At 42.3% G+C, this 23,968-nt stretch overlaps 1 protein-coding gene across 2 annotated transcripts in view; it reads right to left on the reverse strand.

Annotated features, from left to right (window-relative positions):
* Nucleotides 1-1,991: 1,991 nt before the first annotated feature.
* The window catches only part of SH3BGR (SH3 domain binding glutamate rich protein), a 60,771-nt gene continuing 38,794 nt past the window's right edge, over nucleotides 1,992-23,968 (reverse strand). For both annotated transcript variants that reach the window (XM_064578776.1, XM_064578775.1), the window contains 4 exons: nucleotides 21,128-21,202; nucleotides 19,991-20,083; nucleotides 5,149-5,284; nucleotides 1,992-2,455 (listed from right to left, as the gene is read on the reverse strand). In XM_064578776.1, the coding sequence (XP_064434846.1) occupies nucleotides 5,183-5,284; nucleotides 19,991-20,083; nucleotides 21,128-21,202 (270 nt within the window). In that variant the 3' untranslated portion in view covers nucleotides 1,992-2,455; nucleotides 5,149-5,182. The remainder of the gene's footprint in view (nucleotides 2,456-5,148; nucleotides 5,285-19,990; nucleotides 20,084-21,127; nucleotides 21,203-23,968) is intronic.

Consider the following 23,968-nt stretch of genomic DNA (forward strand, 5'->3'; position numbering starts at 1 on the left):
TCCCCTTTTTTCAAAGAAATGGAACAAATAATCCTAAAATTTGTATGGAACCAGAAAAGACCCCAAATAGCCCGAGGAATGTTGAAAAAGAAAAGCAAAGCTGGCAGAATCACAATTCTGGACTTCCAGCTCTATTACAAAGCTGTCATCATCAAGACAGTATGGTACTGGCACAAAAACAGACACACAGATCAATGGAACAGAAGAGAGAGCCCAGAAATGGACCCTCAACTCTATGGTCAACTAATCTTCGACAAAGCAGGAAAGAATGTCCAATGGAAAAAAGACAGTCTCTTTAATAAATGGTGTTGGGAAAATTGGACAGACACATGCAGAAGAATGAAACTGGACCATTTCCTTACACCACACACAAAAATAGACTCCAAATGGTTGAAAGACCTAAATGTGAGATAGGAGTCCATCAAAATCCTAAAGGAGAACACAGGCAGCAACCTCTTCGACCTCAGCCGCAGCAACTTCTTCCTAGAAACATTGCCAAAGGCAAGGGAAGCAAGGGCAAAAATGAACTATTGGGACCTCATCAAGATAAAAAGCTTTTGCACAGCAAAAGAAACAGTCAACAAAACCAAAAGACAACAGGCAGAATGGGAGAAGATATTTGCAAATGACATATCAGATAAAGGGCTAGTATCCAAAATCTATAAAAAACTTATCAAACTCAACACCCAAAGAACAAATAATCCAATCAAGAAATGGGCAGAAGACATGAACAGACATTTTTCCAAAGAAGACATCCAAATGGCCAACAGACACATGAAAAAGTGCTCAACATCACTCGGCATCAGGGAAATCCAAATCAAAACCTCAATGAGATACCAGCTCACACCAGTCAGAATGGCTAAAACATCTGTCAGGAAACAACAGATATTGGCGGGGATGCGGAGAAAGGGGAACCCTCCTACACTGTTGGTGGGAATGCAAGCTGGTGCAACCACTCTGGAAAACAGTATGGAGGTTCCTCAAAAAGTTGAAAACAGAGCTACCATACGATCCAGCAATTGCACTACTGGGTATTTACCCCAAAGATACAAATGTAGGGATCTGAAGGGGTATGTGCACCCCGATGTTTATAGCAGCAATGTCCACAATAGTCAAACTGTGGAAAGAGCCAAGATGTCCATCGACAGATGAATGGATAAAGAAGATGTGGTGTATATATATATACAATGGAATATTATGCAGCCATCAAAAGGAATGAGATCTTGCCATTTGCAACGACGTGGATGGAACTGGAGGGTATTATGCTGAGTGAAATAAGTCAATCAGAGAAAGACATGTATCGTATGATATGAGGAATTCTTAATCTCAGGAAACAAACTGAAGGTTGCTGGAGTGGGGGGGTGGGGTGGGAGGGATGGGGTGGCTGGGTGATAGACGCCGGGGAGGGTATGTGCTATGGTGAGCGCTGTGAATTGTGCAAGACTGTTGAATCATAGATCTGTACCTCTGAAACAAATAATGCAATATATCTTAAGAAAAAAAAGAAGAGAATAGGAGGGGAAGAATGAAGGGGGGGAAATCGGAGGAGGAGACGAACCATGAGAGACTATGGACTCTGAGAAACAAACTGAGGGTTCTAGAGGGGAGGGGGTTGGGGGGATGGGTTAGCCTGGTGATGGGTATTGAGGAGGGCACGTTCTGCATGGAGCACTGGGTGTTATGCACAAACAATGCATCATGGAACACTACATCAAAAACTAATGATGTATGGTGATTAACATAACAATAAAAAATTTTTAAAAGTAAATAAGGCTTCAGAGATAATGGGCACAGCTGTGTGGACAATACAAAATATGACGTAAGAAGACAACCAGTGTCACTTGAAAACATGTACCGAATAACCAGTACAACTGAAAATGCCCATCCCACTGCAGACAGAAAGGTTGTGCTAAGAATTCAGACTTGGCAACAGACAGACTGAGTTCAGGCAGAACCACATAGAGACTAAAGAAATTAATGTTCCTCGGGACAAGAGATCTGCCATTAATCTTTATTTGTATGATTGTTTTCTGGAAAGCTCTTTATTTTCAAAGCTCTTTATTTTCAGCTAATTCTGAGACAAGTAGCAGAAGGCACATACGAAGAAATACTTTTATTACATCACAAAGAGAAGTTCTATATTTTGAAAACATTTTTCAAAAATTTTTTTTTCAGGGTATTAGTAAGAAGATCTATTCATGCAGAGAAAAAAAAAAAATTAAGCAAAGGCCAAGGATGTCAGGCACATGAAGGTATGCATGAGCTGTCTTCACATAGAATTTCACGTTTCTAAGATCAGGTAGACATATCCATGCACATCTAACCATGTCAAATGGTACAATTCCTCAGTGAACCCGGGTGTACCGAGAGAGGTGGGCTAGCTTCACGCCAAAGCATTTTGTTGAGTTTGGTTTGTGGGCAGACAGTTGAAATACTGCTTCATGGCTTGGGTTTTCTAAAAGAAAGGAAGAATATCAGGGAGAAGATTTCAGGAGAGAAAGCCAGTGTTTACCACGATCTTCACTATTTATCACGCATTAGTGGGAAGTATTCCCTTTTACTCTATAAACCATTACTCATCATTTCCTTCCAAGTGCAAGGAAAGGAAAGGAAATATTTTTTCGTGGAAAACCAGACCAGGTTTATATCCTTTCTCTGTACTAACACATATCAAACACCGTAAGGAAGTCAGTATCTCCGATTACAGTTTCCCCACTGAAATTTCATGGAGAACGGAGAGGCCGAATTTACAAGTTTAGTCCTGGAGAGGGAAATTTAAATGGTCCACACCTCGACTGGAGGACAGTATTGATTAGCAGCCCTTGGGGAGGGAGAATTCAGTCTCATACTAGAGATTATTTCTCCTGGGGCATTAACTGAGCATCAATTTCAAACACAGGAAATGAGAATTCCTTCCTCATTCCATTTATTGTTCTGCCTGGGTTCTCCACATTCTCCCTAAAGTCAAATCTCTTCAAATAAAATGCCCGGATTCTCCAGGAGCAAAGAGATGGGTTTGCTTTGGACACTGAAGGGCCTGCCCAGTTGAATGCATGACCTCATTGCCCTGTTGCATTTGAAAGGATACTGAATCTCTCCAGGGGTCAGGGGAAGGATTTGAGGGAGGTGTCTGAGTCACTCCTTCACGACCAGGCATTGTGACCTCACAACAGACTACTCTGGACGGATTCCAAAGTAGAGAATCCTTGAAATAGGCAAATGCGCTTGCTGACCACAGCTGTATTTGCCTTTTTTTCTTTTTTTGCTTCTCTCAGCCTATAAAGCCATCTGGCTACAGGAAGGATGCTCTGAGCTCTGCCACTTCACATTCAATATTTTTTTTAATTTCCACACTAAAATTGCATAATTTTAAAAGAACTTTATAAGCACAGTGAATAGAAATGGATTTAAACAGTACTTACGAGTTTTCACTGTTTGGGGCTTTTTGGTATAAGAATAAATAATCAGGCTATTTCCCTTCCCCAACATTCTTCAGATAGAATTTCTAAAAGTAAACATGCTCAATTTCTTTTTTTCAAAAAATGTGTCCCAAACCATTCCTTAGAAATGAGAGTAGGGACACTAAAAAGATTAACAAGTCTTCTCAATAGTAACAACAGAAGAAAACTGTTAAAAATTTTTAAATAAAAGAAATGGGATTATTTCCAAAATGACAACCATTAGGACTTAAAGGGGAGGTCTGCATGTCCAGAACATGAAAGAAACCACCTGGGAAATTTCAAATGCTGGGCCTGATTCGCTTTGTAATTTAAATAAATGAATAATGAAATTTCCATGATCTGATAATAAGGGGTTACTCTCACCAACTCCGAGATTCCCTAAAAATAAATGAATTTTTTTATATTAACTTTTTATGTATAAGTGTAAGAGTAGCAAGGGGGGAGACTCACACTAAACAAATTGGTCTTTGGTATATAGAGTGGCCCTATTCCTTAGCCAATATTTACAAAGCACCAGGGATTTCTTTTTCTTTCTCCCTCTGAACCTTTGCCCACCCCTCACGCCATAGGCTCCGAGATGCACTGCAGACCTTCACCGAACACCTGCTCTGTGCTTCAGAGCCCCTCCCTCCTTCTCTCCTTCCCCAGCCCCGCTGATGTCTGCGGCCCCCAAATCTGCCTTACATGTTTCCGTGGAGGGAAGGAGACCAAATAAATTTTTAGTAAGGAGACTAAAAGAATTGTTCTAACTTAAATTTTAAATGCTTCTAGCACCAGAGCACACGGTAGACCTCACTGCCTAGAGAATAAACTGCTGACACAAATTTGTTCACAAGGTTAAAAAATATTAATAAGAATATAACACTTGCATCAGCATCTGCTAAGTTTCTGGAATAGCCAGATATTTCTGTAGCATTTACTGATCTTGACTTGTTTTCATACAGTCTTATCTATACGGTCCACAATATTTGAGCATTTCTTCTAGGTCCTCAATATCCACTATCATCAGATACTGTCATCACCTCATTAATATATTTACACGGCACTTACCGAACTACTGAGAATTACATAGCTATCTTACATCATCAGAAGTTTAAAATTACAAGGCAGCAAGCATCCTTGTCAAAGAGACCTAAGGTGATTTTCACCGTATTCCACGTTTCTACGTGAGCATTCTCGTAAATGTAAATGTCTATCAAGTACTTATCGCTCCATCTCTAGCCGCAGCAGTTCTCTTTCAAGAAGAGTCTGCATTGTGACTGTTCAAGCCTGTCGTTTACTGCCACCATCGTGAACACCGACTGCCACTCCCCTATAACTGTGTGAGTACACGGGGCCGTAAAAGGGTCCATGTACTAGAACGCGGGTAACAGAACACTCCCCGTGCTCTCACTTACCTGAAGGTCACACAGGAAGAAGAGGAAATAAATAATACAAGACAAACCCCTCCTTGCCCCCAAGGTGCGCTTTTTCCTAGAAGTCATATAAACCATGGTCTTCCACACCCTCGCACGCCGGACACGGGTCCAACAGAGCTCAGCAGCCCTGCGGCTCCAGAGCAGGGCAGCCTGGACCGTGCGAAGACAGTCAAACGGGCCTGAACTGGGTCCCCTTCTCCTGTCACCCGTGAGAGGTGGTACGCAACGCTGTCATACACAAGGTTTCCACCCCAGGCCTGTGTGGTTACCTGGAAATGTTGAAGAAATAAAGCACGAAAAGGCCTAAGACTCTTCTCCTCCTTCTTCTTCTGCCTCTTCTTCTCCTTTCTCAGCTTCCTCTTCCTCTGCGTCCCCTTCTGCTCCCTCCTCAGTTATCTCTTCCGTCTTATGTTAACAAAAATTTCATTATTTGTGAGAAAGGTCACAGATATAGTGAGGAAAGAAATGTAAAATCTCAGGCTAGAGATGAGGGCCTCCCACACTCCCCACCCAACACACACATCCATCACACAAACAATATAATAAACACACACAATAAACACAACACACATCACACACAACACACACACACCCATCACACACACAATACACACAACATACAATACACACAACACCCATCACACACACAATACACACAACACACATCACACACAACATACACATCAACACACAATACACAACACCTATCGCACACACAACACACATTCATCACACATGCAACACACACACAACACCCATCACACACACAATACACACAACACCCATCACACACACAATACACACAACACACATCACACACAACACACATCACACACACAATATAATAAATACACACAATACACACAACACACATCACACACAACACACAATACGCAACACCTATCGCACACACAACACACATTCATCACACACACAAACACACCCATCACATACACATGCACATCACACACAACACACACATCACACACACAATACATACAACACAGACCACACACACAATACACACAACACACATCACACACACAATACACATAACACACAACACACATCACACACATCACACACACAATATACACAACACACATCACACACAACACACATCACACACAACACACATCACACACAACACACACAATACACAACACCTATTGCACACACAACACACATGCAACACACACATCACACACACCCATCACACCCATAACATACACATGCACATCACACACACAACACACACATCACACATCACAGACACAATACATACAACACACATCACACACATCACACATCACAGACACAATACATACAACACACATCACACACACATCAACACACAATACACAACACCTATCGCACACACAACACACATTCATCACATACACAACACACCCATCACATACACATGCACATCACACACAACACACAACACACATCACACACACAATATAATAAACACACACAACACCCATCACACACACAATACACACAACACCCATCACACACACTATAATAAACACACACAACACCCATCACACACACAATACACACAACACCCATCACACACACAATATAATGAACACACACAACACCCATCACACACACAATATAATGAACACACACAACACCCATCACACACACAATACACACAACACACATCACACACACAATATAATAAACACACACAACACCCATCACACACACAACACAGACCACACACACAGCACACATCAAACAGCACATGCACACACATACAGGCCGCGCAATTTGGGACGGTGCTGCGCAGCACTACGTTCCTTCTAATGGGATCATGATTTCTCTTAAGCATGTAGTCTTTACTCATATGAACAGACTCCTGTCATCAAATCACTTTTAAATACTCAGAAGGCAGTTAGAAGAATAAAATGCGAAAAGAATCTCAATGAATAGAATCTGGTCAGAAAGGATGAAGCTTTTAAATGTAGAAGTTGGTTGTATTTTGTTACAGCAATCTAAGTTTTTCAAACCAAAGTCATCAGCAACCTATACATATAACCTGAAATTACTTCCAAATTATAGTACCTCTTACCTTTATATATAAAAATGGGATTTTTAAAAATGGAGACTTGTCTAATAACAAAGAAACTAATTATTGGAAAGATGTAACTTATAGATAATTTTAAAAATCATAGCATAGAATAGGCTAGAAATAACCTTTAGGTCTCGGAATAGAGATTAATTTGACAAAATGACATTAAAAATAATGAAGCACATCTATCTTTACTGCCTTCCCCCTCCCCCAAAAAATATACACACATTACATGAATGACAGTAGATTACAAAAGAGTATTCATCAAGATTTGATGTGTGTGTGTAGCTAGCAGCTATCTCTGGGTAATGGGGCTGTAAACTATTTTTGTTTTCTTCTTCTATCGGTATTTTCTAAATTTTTTATGAAGTCATGAACTATTTCTGGGGCACCTGGGTGGCTTGGTCAATTGAGCATCCGATTCTTGGTTTCAGCTCAGGTCATGATCTCAGGGTCGTGAGATCGAGCCCCAAGTATGGCCGTGCTGGGTGTGGAGGCTGCTTAAGAGTCTCTCCCTCTCCTTCTGCCCCTCCCCACTCATGCTCTCTCTCACTCTAAAAATAAATAAATAACAAAAAAATTTTTAAAAATAAAGATCATGAACTAATTCTTTGTTGTTGTGGTTTTTTTAATTTTATTTATTTATTTGACAGAGAGAGACACAGCAAGAGAGGGAACACAAGCAGGGGGAGTGGGAGAGGGAGAAGCAGGCTCCCGGCTGAGCAGGGAGCCCGATGCGGGGCTCGATCCCAGGACCCCGGGACCATGACCTGAGCCGAAGGCAGACGCTTAACGACTGAGCCACCCAGGTGCCCCTAATTCCTTGTTTTAAAATATTTTATTTATTTATATATTTTAGAGAGCAAGAGAGAGAAAGCAGGTCCATGCACACAAGCAGGAGGAGGGGGAGGGAGAGAGACAAGCAGACTCCACCCTGAGCACAGAGCCCTGTGCAGGGCTCGACCTCAGGACCCTGAGAGCACGACCTGAGCAGAAATCAAGAGTCAGATGCTCAACCGACTGAGCCACCCAGGCACCCTGATCATGAACTATATCTAATAGCTGTCGTGTGTATGTGTTGGCCTTTTAAAAAGAAACAAAAGATTTTTAAGGGGAATTTCTTTTGACATTTGGGACCTTCTTTAATGTTGATGACCTTCATCAACAAAGGACTTGATGAGACACTGAGACAATATATTTGGTGATTTTGGGTAAATTATTCTCCCTATCCTTGAGTTCTCATTTTGATTTAGCTCTCTGATTAGCATTTTGAAACGATTAATCAAAAATCTTCATTCACAATATTCCTAAAACTTTTGGTTACAATGAACGTCACTGAGCCTCAGCTAACATGAGGGGCTGGAATAGGAGGGAGAATCTGAGAATGTCCCTTAGGACCTGCCCTCAGAATCCACTAACATTCTCTCAGCTGATTCCTCTATATACAGACATGATTCCATCCCTGCGAGGATGGAATGCCCAGCTAATAAGCCACAGATTCAACAAGCAAGCAGCTGGGCAAGAATCTCAGTCTGCCTCATTTGGACATGTAGCCCCTCCAGCGCATTGGCAGCAATATAAAAATAGCATGCTGCCCTTGCAGGGTTAAATTAATGAAAATTATCGTAAAATTCCTTATAATGAAGTCCCTCCCCCAGTGCCGATTAGCAAGCAAAACAAAATTCCTAGGAGAAGGAAAAGATCGTTCTTGGAAGCTCTCACAATTAAACAGGAAGAATTAGAACATTTCAACAAGCAGGAAAAGAATGGGAAAGAAGAGAATTCGTCCGTAAAAAAAAAATTTTTTTTTTTAAAGATTTTATTTATTTGACAGAGAAAGACACAGCGAGAGAGGGGAACACAAGCAGGGGGAGTGGGAGAGGGAGAAGCAGGCTCCCAAGGAGCAGGGAGCCCAATGCGGGACTCGAACCCAGGACCCTGGAATCATGACCTGAGCCGAAGGCAGACGCTTCACGACTGAGCCACCCAGGCGCCCCTCGTCCGTAAAAAATGTAAGCTGAATTACAGACCTCCCTGGGTCTGGGGTCTCTTTCCCCCTCCTATTTCCTGTAACTCATTTCAATCACTGAAAGAAAACTATGGATTTGGGTTTTGTTTGTTTACTAAATACAAGTTCTTAATATAAAACAAACATTATTGTCTTTGAAGTTAGATGGACTTTTTACGATGAGCATCCGAACAGTAGAAGGTCTTGCAACTAGCTTTCCCCCCGCCAACACCTCAGGGTACCTAGAACTCACGTTCTCATGCAGTGGTTCTCGGGCCTCATGGGGCATCAGAAACACCTGAAGAGCCTGCTAGCCCACAGTTTGCTGGGCTGCACCTCAGAGCTTCTGATTCAGGAGATCTGGGGCCAGGCCTGAAAATTTGCATTTACAGAGGTGCCCAGGTGGGGTTACTGCTGCGGCTTTGGGAACCCCCACTGCATCCCTATGCCCTCCCTTAAATCATGCTGATTAATAACCAGAGCACAGTGAGCACTCACAAGCAGTAGGCCTGGCATCCCCACCCGCCAAGGCCTTAATTTTCCAGGGTGGGTTAGGTTCGTTCCCACACTTGTGCATGCAAGTTAGAGTCATGATGTAATTACATCATTTAAATAAACATCGTGGAAATCAATGAAATAGGAGCATGAAAGGATTTTTTTTTTTCCTCTGCGAACTTAATGGAATGCTTTGGAAAGACCCAGTACATGCAAGTCACCTTAAAAACTCATCATCAAATGAGGTGTCAAAAAAGCTGGGCTGGCAGGGAGGTCTCACAAAACCTGAAAGATTATGCACCTAGCTTGCTTTGTAAGCGTCTTTAAATTTCTGCTCTGTTTTAAAGAAGTCAAAACTGATTTTCTAGACAGACAAATGAGTTATGCTTATGTTAGAAAGACAACAGGTAACTCTAATCGTTAGATTCTTCCTTAAAAAATAGTCTTTGTCCTGCATCAAAAACACTGGCAGTAAGTATATGTTTATATATTTCAAGTTAGAGTAAAAAAGTTCTAGGCCTCTGTGTGTTTACAATTTAGCACTTGAAGTGACTTCTTCAATTTGTCAAACCACCTTCAGTTCCAAACATAGGACGTGAGGTCTTCCTTTGTACCTGGGAATGTTGGTTATTATTTAAGCCTAGACTCTATAAACAAACTTATCAGCCAAGCCAATAATACATTATATTACATTACAGAGAATAAATCTTATTTCCTTAAATTGCATCTTTAATAGCTTTAATACTGTTTTCTAGTTGGGTTTTATTTTGTTTTGTTTTTCTTTTGTTGTTGTTGTTGGTTTTAAGTGGGCTTCACACCCAGCGTGGGGCTTGAACTCACGATCCTGAGATCAAGACCTGAGCTGAGATCAAGAGTCAGAGGCTTAACTGAGCCACCCAGGAGCCCCTCTAGTTTTTCTTTTAATGCGTTAACTGTGCTCTTAAATCTTATATCCTCAGTACTCTTCATTTTTGAATACTTCTTTTGTACGATTCTTAATCTTCTATCTCTGTGACACTTGATTCTCTTATATTTAAGTTCTTCTTATTCTACCTTTTTTCATAGAAGACATTTCTTTTTTAAATTCTTTATCTTATGGAATGCATATGTTTCCTTTACATCCTTAATTTTAATTCTTTTCATAATCCTCTTCTTTCTTGTCAGCGGGTGCTTCCTCTTGCGGGCTTAGGAGGGTGGCAGGGAGGAAGGCTATGCCCCAACAGGCAATCAGAGGCTCTTGCTATGTGAGCTCTCATCCCCTTCAATCCTGGCCTCCTAAAAGGAAGACAGACTTTCGACCTCAGCTCTATCAGACAACTGAAGGCATGCCGGACCAAGCCCTATAGGGCCTCATTCCCTGGCCACGGGAGGCAGGCTCCTGGGGGGCTCTACTGCACACCGGTGGATGAGAACCACAGTTCTAATGTAACCTCCCGGTGGGGGGCAGGCTCGAAATTCTTCCCAAGTCGGCCACACTCTCCCTGGATAGGTTCCCACTAGAGCCATGTTATGGCTTCCTAATGTCACGTATCTTCCAGACACTTCATGATGAGCTGCATGTGTAAACTTCTTTCATACACAGCTGTAGTGCAACGTCTAAAATTGACTCGATATTACATGCTATCTTGACATCTGGTAAAATCTGGAAGGCTGGAAATGGCCTAAGCACTGGCCAAAGCTCCCACAGATTAGGTCTCCTACCCAAGCAGCCCGCTTTACCAAGGACCCAGGCACACTGCCTCCCTGTCCCCTGGAATTATCCCAACAAGCCAGTCACATCCTCCATGTGAACCAGGGCACACTCCGCCCTCTTGATACCACAAAGCCTGCCTCCCAGCCCCCGACTGCTCACACTGTCCCGAGTGCACCCCCTGTGTCCCTGCACTGTGATGTCCTCATCCCTGGGCTTTGAGAATATGTCATAAACTGCCATCACTCACATCTGCCCGGTGTCAGGGGCTGCGTGTCGGCCATCCCCACAAATACAAGAAGGCAATCCTTCCCTCACCAACCAGGTGCATAAGAGGCAATCGAAACAGCACCGCTAAGCACCACGCAAACTGCATTAACTGTGCACACTGTGCAGGACGGGGGAGGGGAAGAACGGAAGCACGACGTGGTCCAGCCCTGCCCGACTCCGCAGACAACACCTTCAGCACGGGAGGCTCCGGGAAGGGCACTGCCACGCCCTATTTCTCCATCCACCTCTCTTTGATAAATTTACCTCCGACTTGCTATAGTTCCCTTCTCAGCAGGCTAAAAGAGGATTTTCTGGGATGTAGGCTGCATCAGCTTCTTCGTGTCATGAAGAACAAGGAGAAGGTGGCTGTAGCCACAATTCTCTGACCTAAAAGATGATTCTATTAAGCACCAGGGTTGAATATGCTACTGTACCTCGTCCGTCGCTGTCTCTCCTGCTTCTTCCGTAGGCCCACAAATAGAAATTTTAAAAAAACCTATGAATTCACCTGAGTTTTAAGTTGAATCTAAAAATCAAGCAAAAAAGGGCACCTGGTTGGCTCAGTCATGATCTCGGGGTAGTGGAATCAAGTCCCACCTCGGGGTCTGCATGCTGATCACTGAGTCAGCTTGAGATTCTCTCTCTCCCTTTGCCCCTCCCTCCACTCACACTCTATTTCCCTCCCTCTCTCTAAAATAAGTAAAATCTTTACAAATGTATTTAAAAATTAAACTACGACACATTTTCATCAAAATGAAAGACATTAATGTATTGACAAAATATATAAATAACAAAGACATGATAACTAAGCGATGCCTACTTATTTCATGTGTTATATGTGAAGCCCTTAGAATGAGATTAGAGACATTTTTCCACCATCTTACTCCCAAGAAAATATAATTCATTAGTAATACTGCCTAATTACATGTTTAATTCTGTCTATATCCAAAGAATATTGCAGATCTGTAGCACTATCTAGGAAAATTCAGACCATACATGCCAAGCAATTAGAAAATTTGAACAAAATTATGTCTTTTCTGACTTTATGTCCTTATAAGTATGCCTTTCCTTCAGCTTTGAACCGTAAATAAGAGTAGGTCAAACACTTACCCTCCATCAAAATAAAATAATAACATTTCTGAAGCATTTAGTATTTAAACAATGATTTCTGGTTAAAGAGAGAAATTTGCAAGGTAGGAGAGGGTGAGGCCATCCCAAATTCAAATAGGTCTCCACTGTGCCAACCCACTAGAATTTCTGTTTCCCTGGATCAAAGTAGTAGGACCAGGCTGTATCTCCTACAAATGCAAGGAAACAAGAATTTTCTAGCCCTTCCCAAAATGGCCCCATGATAAGTGTCTGGGGGCCAGTGTACTAGAATCGCTTTAATTAAGTAGAGGAAGCACTCCCTAAAAATTCCTCATGCCTTCCGACTCGGGCAGAGAGCTCACAGAATCCTGCACTGGGAGAGTTGAAAGCAATCTCACATTCCCAGAGCCTCTCACTCCATCCTGCCTTTGGACAGAGGAGGTCACCGAGGCCACAGAGTTAAGTAATTCGCCGAAGATCAGAGGACAAGGAAGCAACACAATCGGGACTGACTTTGAGGTTCCTGATTTACTGCCCTTCCTACTCTACCTACCATGCTGTCTCAAGATAAGGAACAGAAAAGGCAAAATCACGGAAGGCATGTGATAAGGACCCACCACATTCCCCAGTGCAGCCCCATGTTCTCGGCCAGTTCCGGAAGCATACTTTCAGATTTCTGAGGTTGGCAGAGAAAATACAGAACCTAAAACGCTGCTGCAGCTGGCCAGGCCAAGTCAGCCCCATAAGTCTGCCCAGCGTGGGGAACCCCTAAACTAATCCTTACACCACCGGCAACACACCAAGTTTCGTCCAAGAAAAGAGAGGCCTGCGCTTGTTGGTTTCTCAGCCATGTGTTGAGTGTACCTTTCTAGGACTGCCTGATTCGGCCCGCGCCTGGGCCCTCCCCTCCATGACCCCCAGCTCCTCTCACCCAGGGCACAGCACCTAGTCTTCCTTATCTCTAACGCACACTGTGGCCAGGGATATTGTTCCAGAACACAACACACCTTACCATGCTTCCCTCGTGTTGAAAAACTTCCATCTTTTCAAGAAACTTTCATCCATTATCCTTAGGATGACTGCAAGGCCATCACAATCAGGCCCCGGCTTAACTTCACCCCGCCACGTCCCTCGCCATTCTTTATTTCAGCCATATGGACCACATGCCACCTTCTCACATCTGCCACACCTTCTAGGACTCTGCTTAGAACGACATTTTCAAGGAAGACATTCCTGACCCATAAGGCTGAGTTATGGGACCCCTCACCTGCTCCCATGACCATCATTTATCTGTCTCCCTGACTGGTCTGTGTCCTCCTTGGGGCATGACATGTGTCTTTATTCATTTTTGGATCTCCAGGATGCAGCCACTGTCTGGAACCGAGGTGTAAGCTCAATAAATGTGCTAAGTGACCAGATAAATGAACATACACTCTGCTAGTAACTGTTTGGACCTCAAAGAACATTAATTTCCCTCTTATCCACATGAGATCAAATTAAAATATGCAACAGAGAATTATCAGCTACGTAGAGTTTCACATTTTTCTAAGTTCAATTATCTGTATGAACTGTATTCAGCTGAAGCAAATGCACTAACAAGAAATACACTGCTAAAAATGGGGTTTTAGAGCAAGGCTGGAGGATGGTAGGGGGTCCCACAGGAATCAGTGCAAGTCTCAGCTTTGACAGGTTAGCCAGCAGCAATTACCAAGGGACCGAGGACTCTCTATCCATATCTGAATTGATCTTACTTTCTTTTTTTAAAATGTTTTATTGTTATGTTAATCACCATACATTACATCATTAGTTTCTGATGTAGTGTTCCATGATTCATTGTTTGTGCATAACACCCAGTGCTCCATGCAGAACGTGCCCTCCTTAATACCCATCACCAGGCTAACCCATCCCCCAACACCCCTCCCCTCTAGAACCCTCAAGTTTGTTTTTCAGAGTCCATCATCTCTCATGGTTCGTCTCCCCCTCCGATTCCCCCTCATTCTTCCTCTCTTGCTATCTTTTTTTTTTCTTAACATATATTGCAATATTTGTTTCAGAGGTACAGATCTGTGATTCAACAGTCTTGCACTGAATTGACCTAATTTCTTAAAAGAGACATTAAATGGGGAAAGTAATTGCCCAGAGTATTTATAGAAATACTTAGCCACTTTGAAGAACCCCGGATGTTACCATCACCAGCTCTCCTGGAACATAAGCTCTGTGGGAGCAGGGACTCTGTCTTTCTCATTGCTCTGTCCCCAGCCCCCGGAATCCTGCCTGGCAGGGGGCAGACAAGCTGTCAGTAACATGTTGAATGGATGCATTTATATTTGCGACTTCTGCCTCGAATCCCTCATAGGAGGAGTGGGGGGGGATATATTATACAAATAGAATTTAAACTTCCATCTTTAGCTCACAGAATTATAAAATATCAGAATTGGACAGAACCTTAAAAGTCATCCATATTCAATTCTTGAGATGGACCTTTATGGTTGGCAAATAATTACACCAGCAAAAAGGTTTTGTTTTGTTTTGTTTTTTAAGATCATTATGATCACATGGTCAGTTGAGCTAAGCTCTTGCAAATCTTAGGACAGGCTATGCATCATTCACTTGACAAAGCTACAACTTAAAATCATTTTACCTTGCTGCTCCTATAATAAAGTTAGTCAGGGGAAGCGTCCGAAGCAGGTAGTCTTAGAACCTTCCCCGGCAGCTATCCTGGTTGGGAACTTGGCCAGCGAGGCAGGCGGCAGAGACAGAAAGTGCCAGGATGAGGGACAGGTGTCAGCTGTGGTGAGTGTCAGGCAGTGGCTGGATAGGACAGGTGGCTGGTGTGGAAGGAAGCCGAGGGCCAGCCCAGAGTGACCTGAGGAGGGCAGATGGCCTCCGAATGGCTGGAAATCTCAGGGACAAGGGCAGAGTTCTCTCTATCTGCTGGCACTGCAGGGACCCAGCCTGAGACTCACCAGCTCCTCAAAGACCTAAGCCAACGTCTGCCCCTTGAGAAAGCGACTTTCCTCAGGACCGGTTTTGGAGGAAGCTGAGTGGGCTTTACAAGCCATAATCATGTAGTCAGTCAAGCCAAGGTCTTAAGAGGTTTTGGAGAGGACCACTGAGTTGGCAAGGAGCACAACTTAAAATAATTTCACCTCAGTGGAAACCAAACACAAAGCTGCGACCTGTCCAGTCTCCCATAAAGTTCTCACGAAGCCCCCAGTCTGCAGGCCCGCCTCAGAGTGTGCCCTGGAGCTGAAGTGACCTTCTGCTTCCTTCCCTTCCTCCTCAGGTACCATTCACAAGCCCGCCTCTCCTCCCTAGCCCCCTGTCCCTCCCGGGTCAGCAGGGAAGGTGACCACAAAGTCCCTTCTCTACTGGGGTCTGGAGCAACATAGGAGGTCTTCTCAGGCAGGAATGAACAGTCTCCCCCGTGTTCACCGTCCTGCCTCCCAAATGCCCCCCAACCCACCAGCATGTGGGTAAGATGCATCTTGGCATCTGGTGTTTGAGAGCCATGACGCTTGGGTTGGTGGTCGGGGAGGTCCGTTTCATTACAGGAGGTGATGGTTTCTGTCTCCACCTCTGATTTGCTTTTAAATCAAGAGTGACATTCTTAGATAAATATTTCTGGCCATTAAAATGGCATCAAAGGGGTGCCTGGGTGGCTCAGTCGGTTAAGCATCTGCCTTTGGTTCAGGTCATGATCCTGGAGTCCCGGGATCGAGTCCCATGTCTGGCTCCCTGCTCAGCTGGGAGCCTGCTTCTCCCTCTTCCTCTGCTGCTCCCCCAGCTCATGGTTGCACTCTCTCTGTGTCTCTCTCTCTCAAATAAATAAGTAAAATCGTTAAAAAATAAATAAATAAAATAAAAAGGCATCAAGTACGTCCTGAGTGAGCATGTGCAATATCTAGAAGAACAAGATCACGCCCAGACATTACTTAGCTGCCTCATCCCTCCGTGTACCGCGACCAGCCGCCAGCGGCCGTGGCTACCACTATACACTCGAAAACTGTCCTAACACACAAATGGAAGGTCTGAAATAATGGTGCACACTGAGCTCTGCAGTCTGTTTGATAGAGAGGCGGCGGGGGCACGTTCTGGTTTCCACACCGTTCCATGGCTATCGGAGACCTCAGCACAGGGCGCCGCCACGTGAAGGGCACACAGGGCTCTGAACGACGTCCCTGTAAGTCTGCAATCATTTCAGAATGAAAGGTGAAAGTACGTTTGGATTCCTTGTCGTACCTAGTGTGGCTGAATACCAGGATATGAACTATGGGTTGTATTCCTCGGCACACAACACTAGAGACGGAGTAGAGTTACTGCCCCTCCCACACTCCAAGAAGAGAGCCACAGTTTGGTGGGGGTTCTGGGCTCCTAGGGAAGAAAGGAGAGGCCTTGCTTTAAAGATCCTGGGCTAGCTAGGAGAGGCAATGAAGCTAGACAGTCCCTAAAAAGGGGGGGGGCTTAGAGCTTAGGCTTGGAGTTGTCTTGATGGAAGCAGCCAGACTGGAGACAGAGGGGCAGAAGGGGGGACACTGACCGCAGGGGCAGCAGCTGTGCTCCGTCAGAGGCCGAGGGCCTGACTCAGTCGAGGGGCCACCGCCCATCAGCCCCTCACCCTGACGGAAGGTCCTGCCAGCATGAGGTGGAGGTGTGAAGCAGATATCATGCTGTTAGACAAATAAAGGAAGCTGACATTCTTGCCACATGGCTTAGGAACCAGATGGCAGCCCACAGATACTGTATTCCTTCTATTTTCCACGGAGCAGGGGGAGCCCTGCTGTTCAAATACAAGGGGCCAGGAGGAGCACAAGGTAAGACCCCATGAAATCTCCTCCAGGCGGTTTTCAACAGGGCCAGAGTTTATCTAAAAAGCACTGGATTGATCTGAGCTGTAAGATCTAGAAGAACCCAGCAGGATGTGTCTAGTACTTTGAAAATCAGTGTTTAAAGAAGTAAAACACAGAAATCTAATTGGCTTCTCTCTTTGTTACAAATTAGCCTATCTAAGCCTGAGTGCACTGTGGGCCGAAAGGTGTGATGACAGCCTAGGTGGCCTTCCCATCTTAACCTTGAAAACCAAACCCAAGGGGCACCTGGGTGGCTCAGTCAGTTGAGTGTCCGACTCTTGATTTCAGTTCAGATCATGATCTCAGGGTCATGAGGTGGAGTCCCACGTTGGACTCCATGCTCAGCGGGGAGTCTGCTTGAGATTCTCTCCCTCCGCCCCTCCTGCTGTGCACTTGCTCTCTCCCTCTCTCTCTCAAATAAATAAATCTTTAAAAATAAATAAATAAATAAAATAAGAACAAACCCAAAAACCATTTAAGCGGATGGGAGGTTCTTTAAGTACAAAACGCAACCATTCAAAATATCAGATAGTTTCATCTCCTTTTCAAATTTCAATCCATTTTCCTATATATTCAGTCCCAAAGCTAATCATGTTACTATGCCATTTGTAATCCTACCGACGTATCATGGGGTTTCTTTCTTATATAACTGAATTAAAGTAAGTCAAAGAGCATGGATCACTTGTCAAATAGGAAAAAGTCAGAATCTATCTTTATGTAGAACAAATATTATTCAAGAGTTGAAGATGACTTTGATCATTAATGTGAATAATACATTCATCTAAAATTAAAATGTCTTTTACTTAGTCATATCTTCATCAGAGCCCAGGCAAAAATAACAAAAATGATTTTTTTTCATTCCTATCAGGATTTATAGGACTATAATTTACTTTGTAAAGCGTTCTCAATTAAAAAAAAAAATACTAACAAAGAGAACCCCGGGCCTGATGGCTTACCACCTCTCTGAACAGTAGCTGAGAAGAGGAAGCAGACCCATCTTTGCTGTAGTTATGAAAATTTACTTTCCTCTTAGTCCCCAAGAGAAAGGGATTGGGGTGTAATGTTTCTTATCTTTGTCTCTCTGTCTTACAGGAAGCAAACTGGATTTCAAAAAATACAATCGATAATACTATAAGAAGGCACTAGGCAGGGCGCCTGGGTGGCTCAGTTGGTTAAGCGACTGCCTTCGGCTCAGGTCATGATCCTGGAGTCCCGGGATTGAGTCCCGCATCAGGCTACCTGCTCAGCAGGGAGTCTGCTTCTCCCTCTCCCGCTCCCCTCTCTTGTGCTCTTTCTCTCTCTCACTCTCTCTCTCAAATAAATAAATAAATAAATAAATAAATAAATAAATAAATAAATAAAAGAAGGCACTAGGCAATTCCTGTAAAGTCTGCATTATAAAAACATGGATTTTTAAATGACAGGGTAATGAAATTGCCACTATATTTAATTTAAAATTTATTATTTCTGAATGATACAGCCTGCCATGAAACTCCATCTAACTTCTAGGTCAGGATTAAAGATCTTGTCTTTCTTCCAAACTAAAGACTTCAAAGAGTCTTAAATTATCAGCACTTTGGGATAGCAATCTTTAAATATGAGGAATTTATTGCCCTGGCTCCTCCAGATTTAAATTCCTTATAATACAGACCAATTGATGCCCATGCCCACCCCAACATGCCCATAGCACGTTTCCACAGGGCCCTTCCTAACCACATTCCATCTGCTGGGAATGAGAGTCCAACTATCTTAACAGATGTCTACACCCTCTCCTGGAATCAATAAATAGGTAAAAAGAATCATAAATAGGTAAAAATGCAAACCATCATGGTTCAGTAAACAGTCTTTGTTACAAATGGCCCAACGCATTACGATCACTGAAACTCTAGGGGAGGCTCAGCCCGATGCCCGCGACCCCACCCGCTCAGCTCCCTGTGCACCACTGTCTCCCCTTACCTGGCTTCCCAGTTACATTTTCAGAATTCCTTCAATAAGTGGCCCATCTGATCTCCCATTCTCTCAGCTTGGCCATTGTGGAACTACAGTCTCCCCTGCCCTCCCATATTCCCCCTGCCCTTTATTCTGGGGCCCCTGAATTGGGACCCCTTTAGAATTCGATCACAGGCCTTGGAGCAGCTGATAGTCCCATGACTGGATCTGAATTGAGTGTGGGTTTCCCTCCCCGAGGCCTCTGCTCTATCCCCAGCTCCTGCTGGCTTCCCACAAAATGTCCCACTCCATTACCTCTGTGTCCCCAGTAAGCAGTGCTCTTGGTGGGCATTTGCTGGGAATCATCATTACTCATGACCAAGGGATAAGGTCCCTTGTTTTATGAAGAACTTGAACCTAACCTAACCCTAACAACACAATTACAGATTATTAAATCCTTGTCTAGCCTGTCCCTCCAGGCCTGGATTCAGGGTCCTCTGGCTTCCTTTTAGTCCTCAACCTGCCTTGACCACAGTAGTGAACACTTCCCCCTGCTTCGTCCCTGGCTGAACCCTCAGCTCCTGGCTTCCATGCTCACTTCAGTGTGCCCAGGAAGATTCCTGGCACCTGGAGGTGCTTTAATGCTTCTCAACCTGAATCCAGTGAAACTATGGTACAAAAAGCAAACACTCACATTCTTCTCTTGAGATTCGGCGAGATTGCCCGCATCTTCATTGTCCTCTTTTTGTGCCTCATTTTCTCCACTCTCTTCAGTCTTCTCTGTTCCCTGGTCATAAAGGAAACCCACAGTATCATTAACATTAGATAAGCTTTCAAGGAAAAACCAAACCACACATGCTATGGTTTTTTTATTTGGATACACAATATATAAAAAAAGCAATCATAGATTTCCTATTTATTAGGTCACTTCGCTACTAGTGTATAGAATCACCAACCCCCTATATTGCTCATTGGACCTGCTGTTGTAAGTCAATAGATCTGAATCATGTATATGCATGGTAGAGAAATAAACGCACTAATAAGGAGCTATAATTCACCCATTGAAGGCTTATGAAGAGAACTCCAAAGGATTTGATATTTAGGCAGTGTTTGTTTTCTGTTGCTTGAGTGGAGGTAGGCTTTATAATTTTAGAGAGTAAGAAAAGATAATAGAGGATAGATAGATAGTGAAGAAATAGATGGATAGATGGATGGATGATGGATGGATGGATGGATGATGGATGGATAATAGATGAATGATGGATGGATGATGGATGGATGGATGGATGATGGATGGATGGTGGATGGTGGATGGTGGATGATGATAGATACATAGATACATAGAGAATAAATGGATGGATGATGGATGATGATAGATACAAAGATACATAGAGAATAAATAGATGGAATGATGATGGGTGGGTGGATGGATGACAGATGATAGATAGGTAGATAGATAGATAGATAGATAGATAGATAGATAGATAGATAGACAGACAGACAGATATTCTATCTATGTAAAGTAGAATGACAGAAAAATGAGAACCAGGGTGCCTGGGTGGCTCAGTTGGTTAAGCGACTGCCTTCGGCTCAGGTCATGATCCTGGAGTCCCTGGATCGAGTCCCGCATCGGGCTCCCTGCTCAGCAGGGAGTCTGCTTCTCCCTCTGACCCTCCCAACCCTCCCCCCTCTCATGCTCTCTCTCTGTCTCTCTCTCTCAAATAAATAAATAAAATCTTTAAAAAAAAAAAAGAAAAAGAAAAATGAGAACCAAGTAGACACTCTGAGGAAGCTAGTCTGGGGGAAGATGGTTCAAGATACTAACTCTTACCTCCGTGCTGCCCTGTACCTCTCCCACTACATCGCCATTGGGAAGGGAAGATGCTTCCTCAGATGATTTTGTCACCTGCATCATATAAATTGAGAATGTTTGAGAATTTTCTTAAGGATAATAGCTTGCATTTCAACATCTTTCAACTATTCAAATTATGTTTGTCTTCATCCCTCATTTTATCTCTACAACAACACTGTAGCCTGACCAGTAGGGTGGTTACAACCACTCACACATGAGAGATGAGAAGATCAAGGCAGAAAGTGTCACATTGCAAATTAGGGGTGGGATTAGGTCTACACCTCCTACTTCATGCTCTTTGGACTTATCCACAGTTGCCAACCTTCTAAAATATTAAGCTATTTTTCTCATCATAAGAAAAAATTTTGTAACAGTGTGAGGTGATGGATGTCCACTTATTATAGTAATCATTTCACAATATATACATACATCAGATCCTTACGTTGTACATCTGAAACTAATACAATGTTACATGTAAATTATATCTCAATAAAATTAGGGGGAGATCAATTACTTGTATTACAAAGGCAGTTAAACCATAGACACACCATCTAGTGCCCTGCTCCTATGATAACCAATATTAAAATTTTGATATGTACCTAAATCTATCCTAATACATACATACAGGCTGGTTTGGTGGTTTTTTTGGTTTTTTTGTTTTTGGTTGGTTGCTATTTTTGTTTTATTTTTGTGTTTTTTTAAATAGACATGGGAACACAGGGCACAACTTGATTTTTTAGCTTAATGTATCATGGACATTTGCCCAAGTTAATTCAGATGTTTCTAACCTCATTTTTTTAAATACCTGCTGAATATTAAATATATAATTTAATCAAATATTTCCCAGCTGATGGTTTTTCAGAATTTATATGTTTGTACTTCTATAAACAACACTATATTAACCTGAATAAAATGATGGGTTTTTTATTAGATTTCTTGCCAAAAAAATAAACTGTAGTAATTCATATTCCATAGTAAATAAATGAATGTCCTCTTTTCCTTTATATAACCTCATGACCAATAAAGATGATTGCTCTTTTTTATCTCTGCCAACGTGTTGGAGAATATGTAATTTTGTTTTTCTTTTCATTTTCCTAATTACTAGAAGAGAAAAGCATATTTTCCATGAGTTTTAGCCACTTATGTTCCTGTCCACATACTTGCCTTCATATGTTTTGCCCCTTTTTACTTGAGTTGTTTGTCTTTTATTGTCAATTTTTAGAGGTTATTTATATAATAGAAATATTGGCTATTTGTCAGGTTACAACTTTTATTTTTAGTCTATAAATTATTATAAATTTTGTTTTTCAGTTTTTAGCATTTTATAAAAATAAATTTATCTAATTTTTATTCTCTGAAATTCAGTGCTATTAATTTATATTAGTTATGAACATCCAGAGCCTTAATCCCTCTAGGGCTCTGTTTTCATCCAGATAAACAGCAAAGTATGTCTGTACTATTTATATACCATCATTTTCCCATTTAGTTAAGACGTTTTTGTCATTTATTAAGTTTTATGTATATATTTGGATCTGTTAATACACTATTTTATATATGAATATATAGACATATCCATGAATATATTTATCAGTTCCCATGCCAACATACTGCTTTTACCAGTGTAGCTTTTAATATGAATTTTAATATTCAGAAAGGCAAGTTGCTACACAAAGTCTTTTTTAAAATTTTCTTGGCTTGGGGTGCCTGAATGGCTCAGTAGTTAAGCGTCTGCCTTCAGCTCAGGTCATGATCCCAGGGTCCTGGGATCGAGCCCCGCATCGGGCTCCCTGCTCCGTGGGAAGCCTGCTTCTCCCTCTCCCACTCCCCCTGCTGGTGTTCCCTCTCTCGCTGTCTCTCTGTCAAATAAATAAACAAAATCTTTTTAAAAAAATAAAAAATAAAATTTTCTTGGCTCTCCTCAGACATTTATTATTCCAATAAATTTTAAGGTCATTTTTCTTAGTGTCAAATTTTTAAAAATAAGCTTTTGGTTAAAGTAACATTAAATAGGGGCGCCTGGGTGGCACAGTTGGTTAAGCATCTGACTCTTGGTTTTGGCTCAAATCATGATCTCAGGATTGTGAGATCAAGCCCTGTATGGGGCTCCATGCTCAGGATGGAGTCTGCTTGAGATTCTCTCTCCCTCTCTCTCTGCCCGTCCCACTTGTGCTTTCTTTCTCTCTAAAATAAATAAATAAATCTTTAAAAAATAAAATAGCATTAAACATATTTATTAGTTTAGAAAATTTTCACTTCTTATTGTGAAGTCATCCTATCCAGACACATTGTAGGTCTCTCTATTGCTTTAGTATTTGTGGAAGTCCTTCAGAATACAATTATGTTCTTTATAATATGAAGATCTATATGCTTCTTGATAAATTTATTCCTCAATACTTTTATGGATTTTTATCACCCTTGTGAATGAGATTTGATTTTTACATTTTAACTTCCTATCCATTATTGTTGATACAAAAGCTACTAATTTTTATGTTTTTCTTTTATCCAGAAATGTCATAAACTCTTTATTTTTTTATTATGTTATATTAATCACCATACATTACATCATTAGTTTTTGATGTAGTGTTCCATGATTCATTGTTTGCATATAACACCCAGTGCTCCATTCAGTATGTGCCCTCTTTAATACCCATCACCAGGCTAACCCATCCCCCCAACCACCTCCCCTCTAGAACCCTCAGTTTGTTTCTCAGAGTCCATAATCTCTCCTGGTTCGTCTCCCCCTCCGATTTCCCCACCTTCATTTTTCCCTTCCTGCTATCTCCTCTTTTTTTTTTTAACATATAATGTATTATTTGTTTC

This window comes from Mirounga angustirostris, unplaced genomic scaffold (assembly GCF_029215605.1).
Source record: "Mirounga angustirostris isolate CCGP_5_RB_7025 unplaced genomic scaffold, mMirAng1.0.hap1 SCAF_1, whole genome shotgun sequence".
In the NCBI taxonomy this organism is placed as follows: domain Eukaryota; kingdom Metazoa; phylum Chordata; class Mammalia; order Carnivora; family Phocidae; genus Mirounga; species Mirounga angustirostris.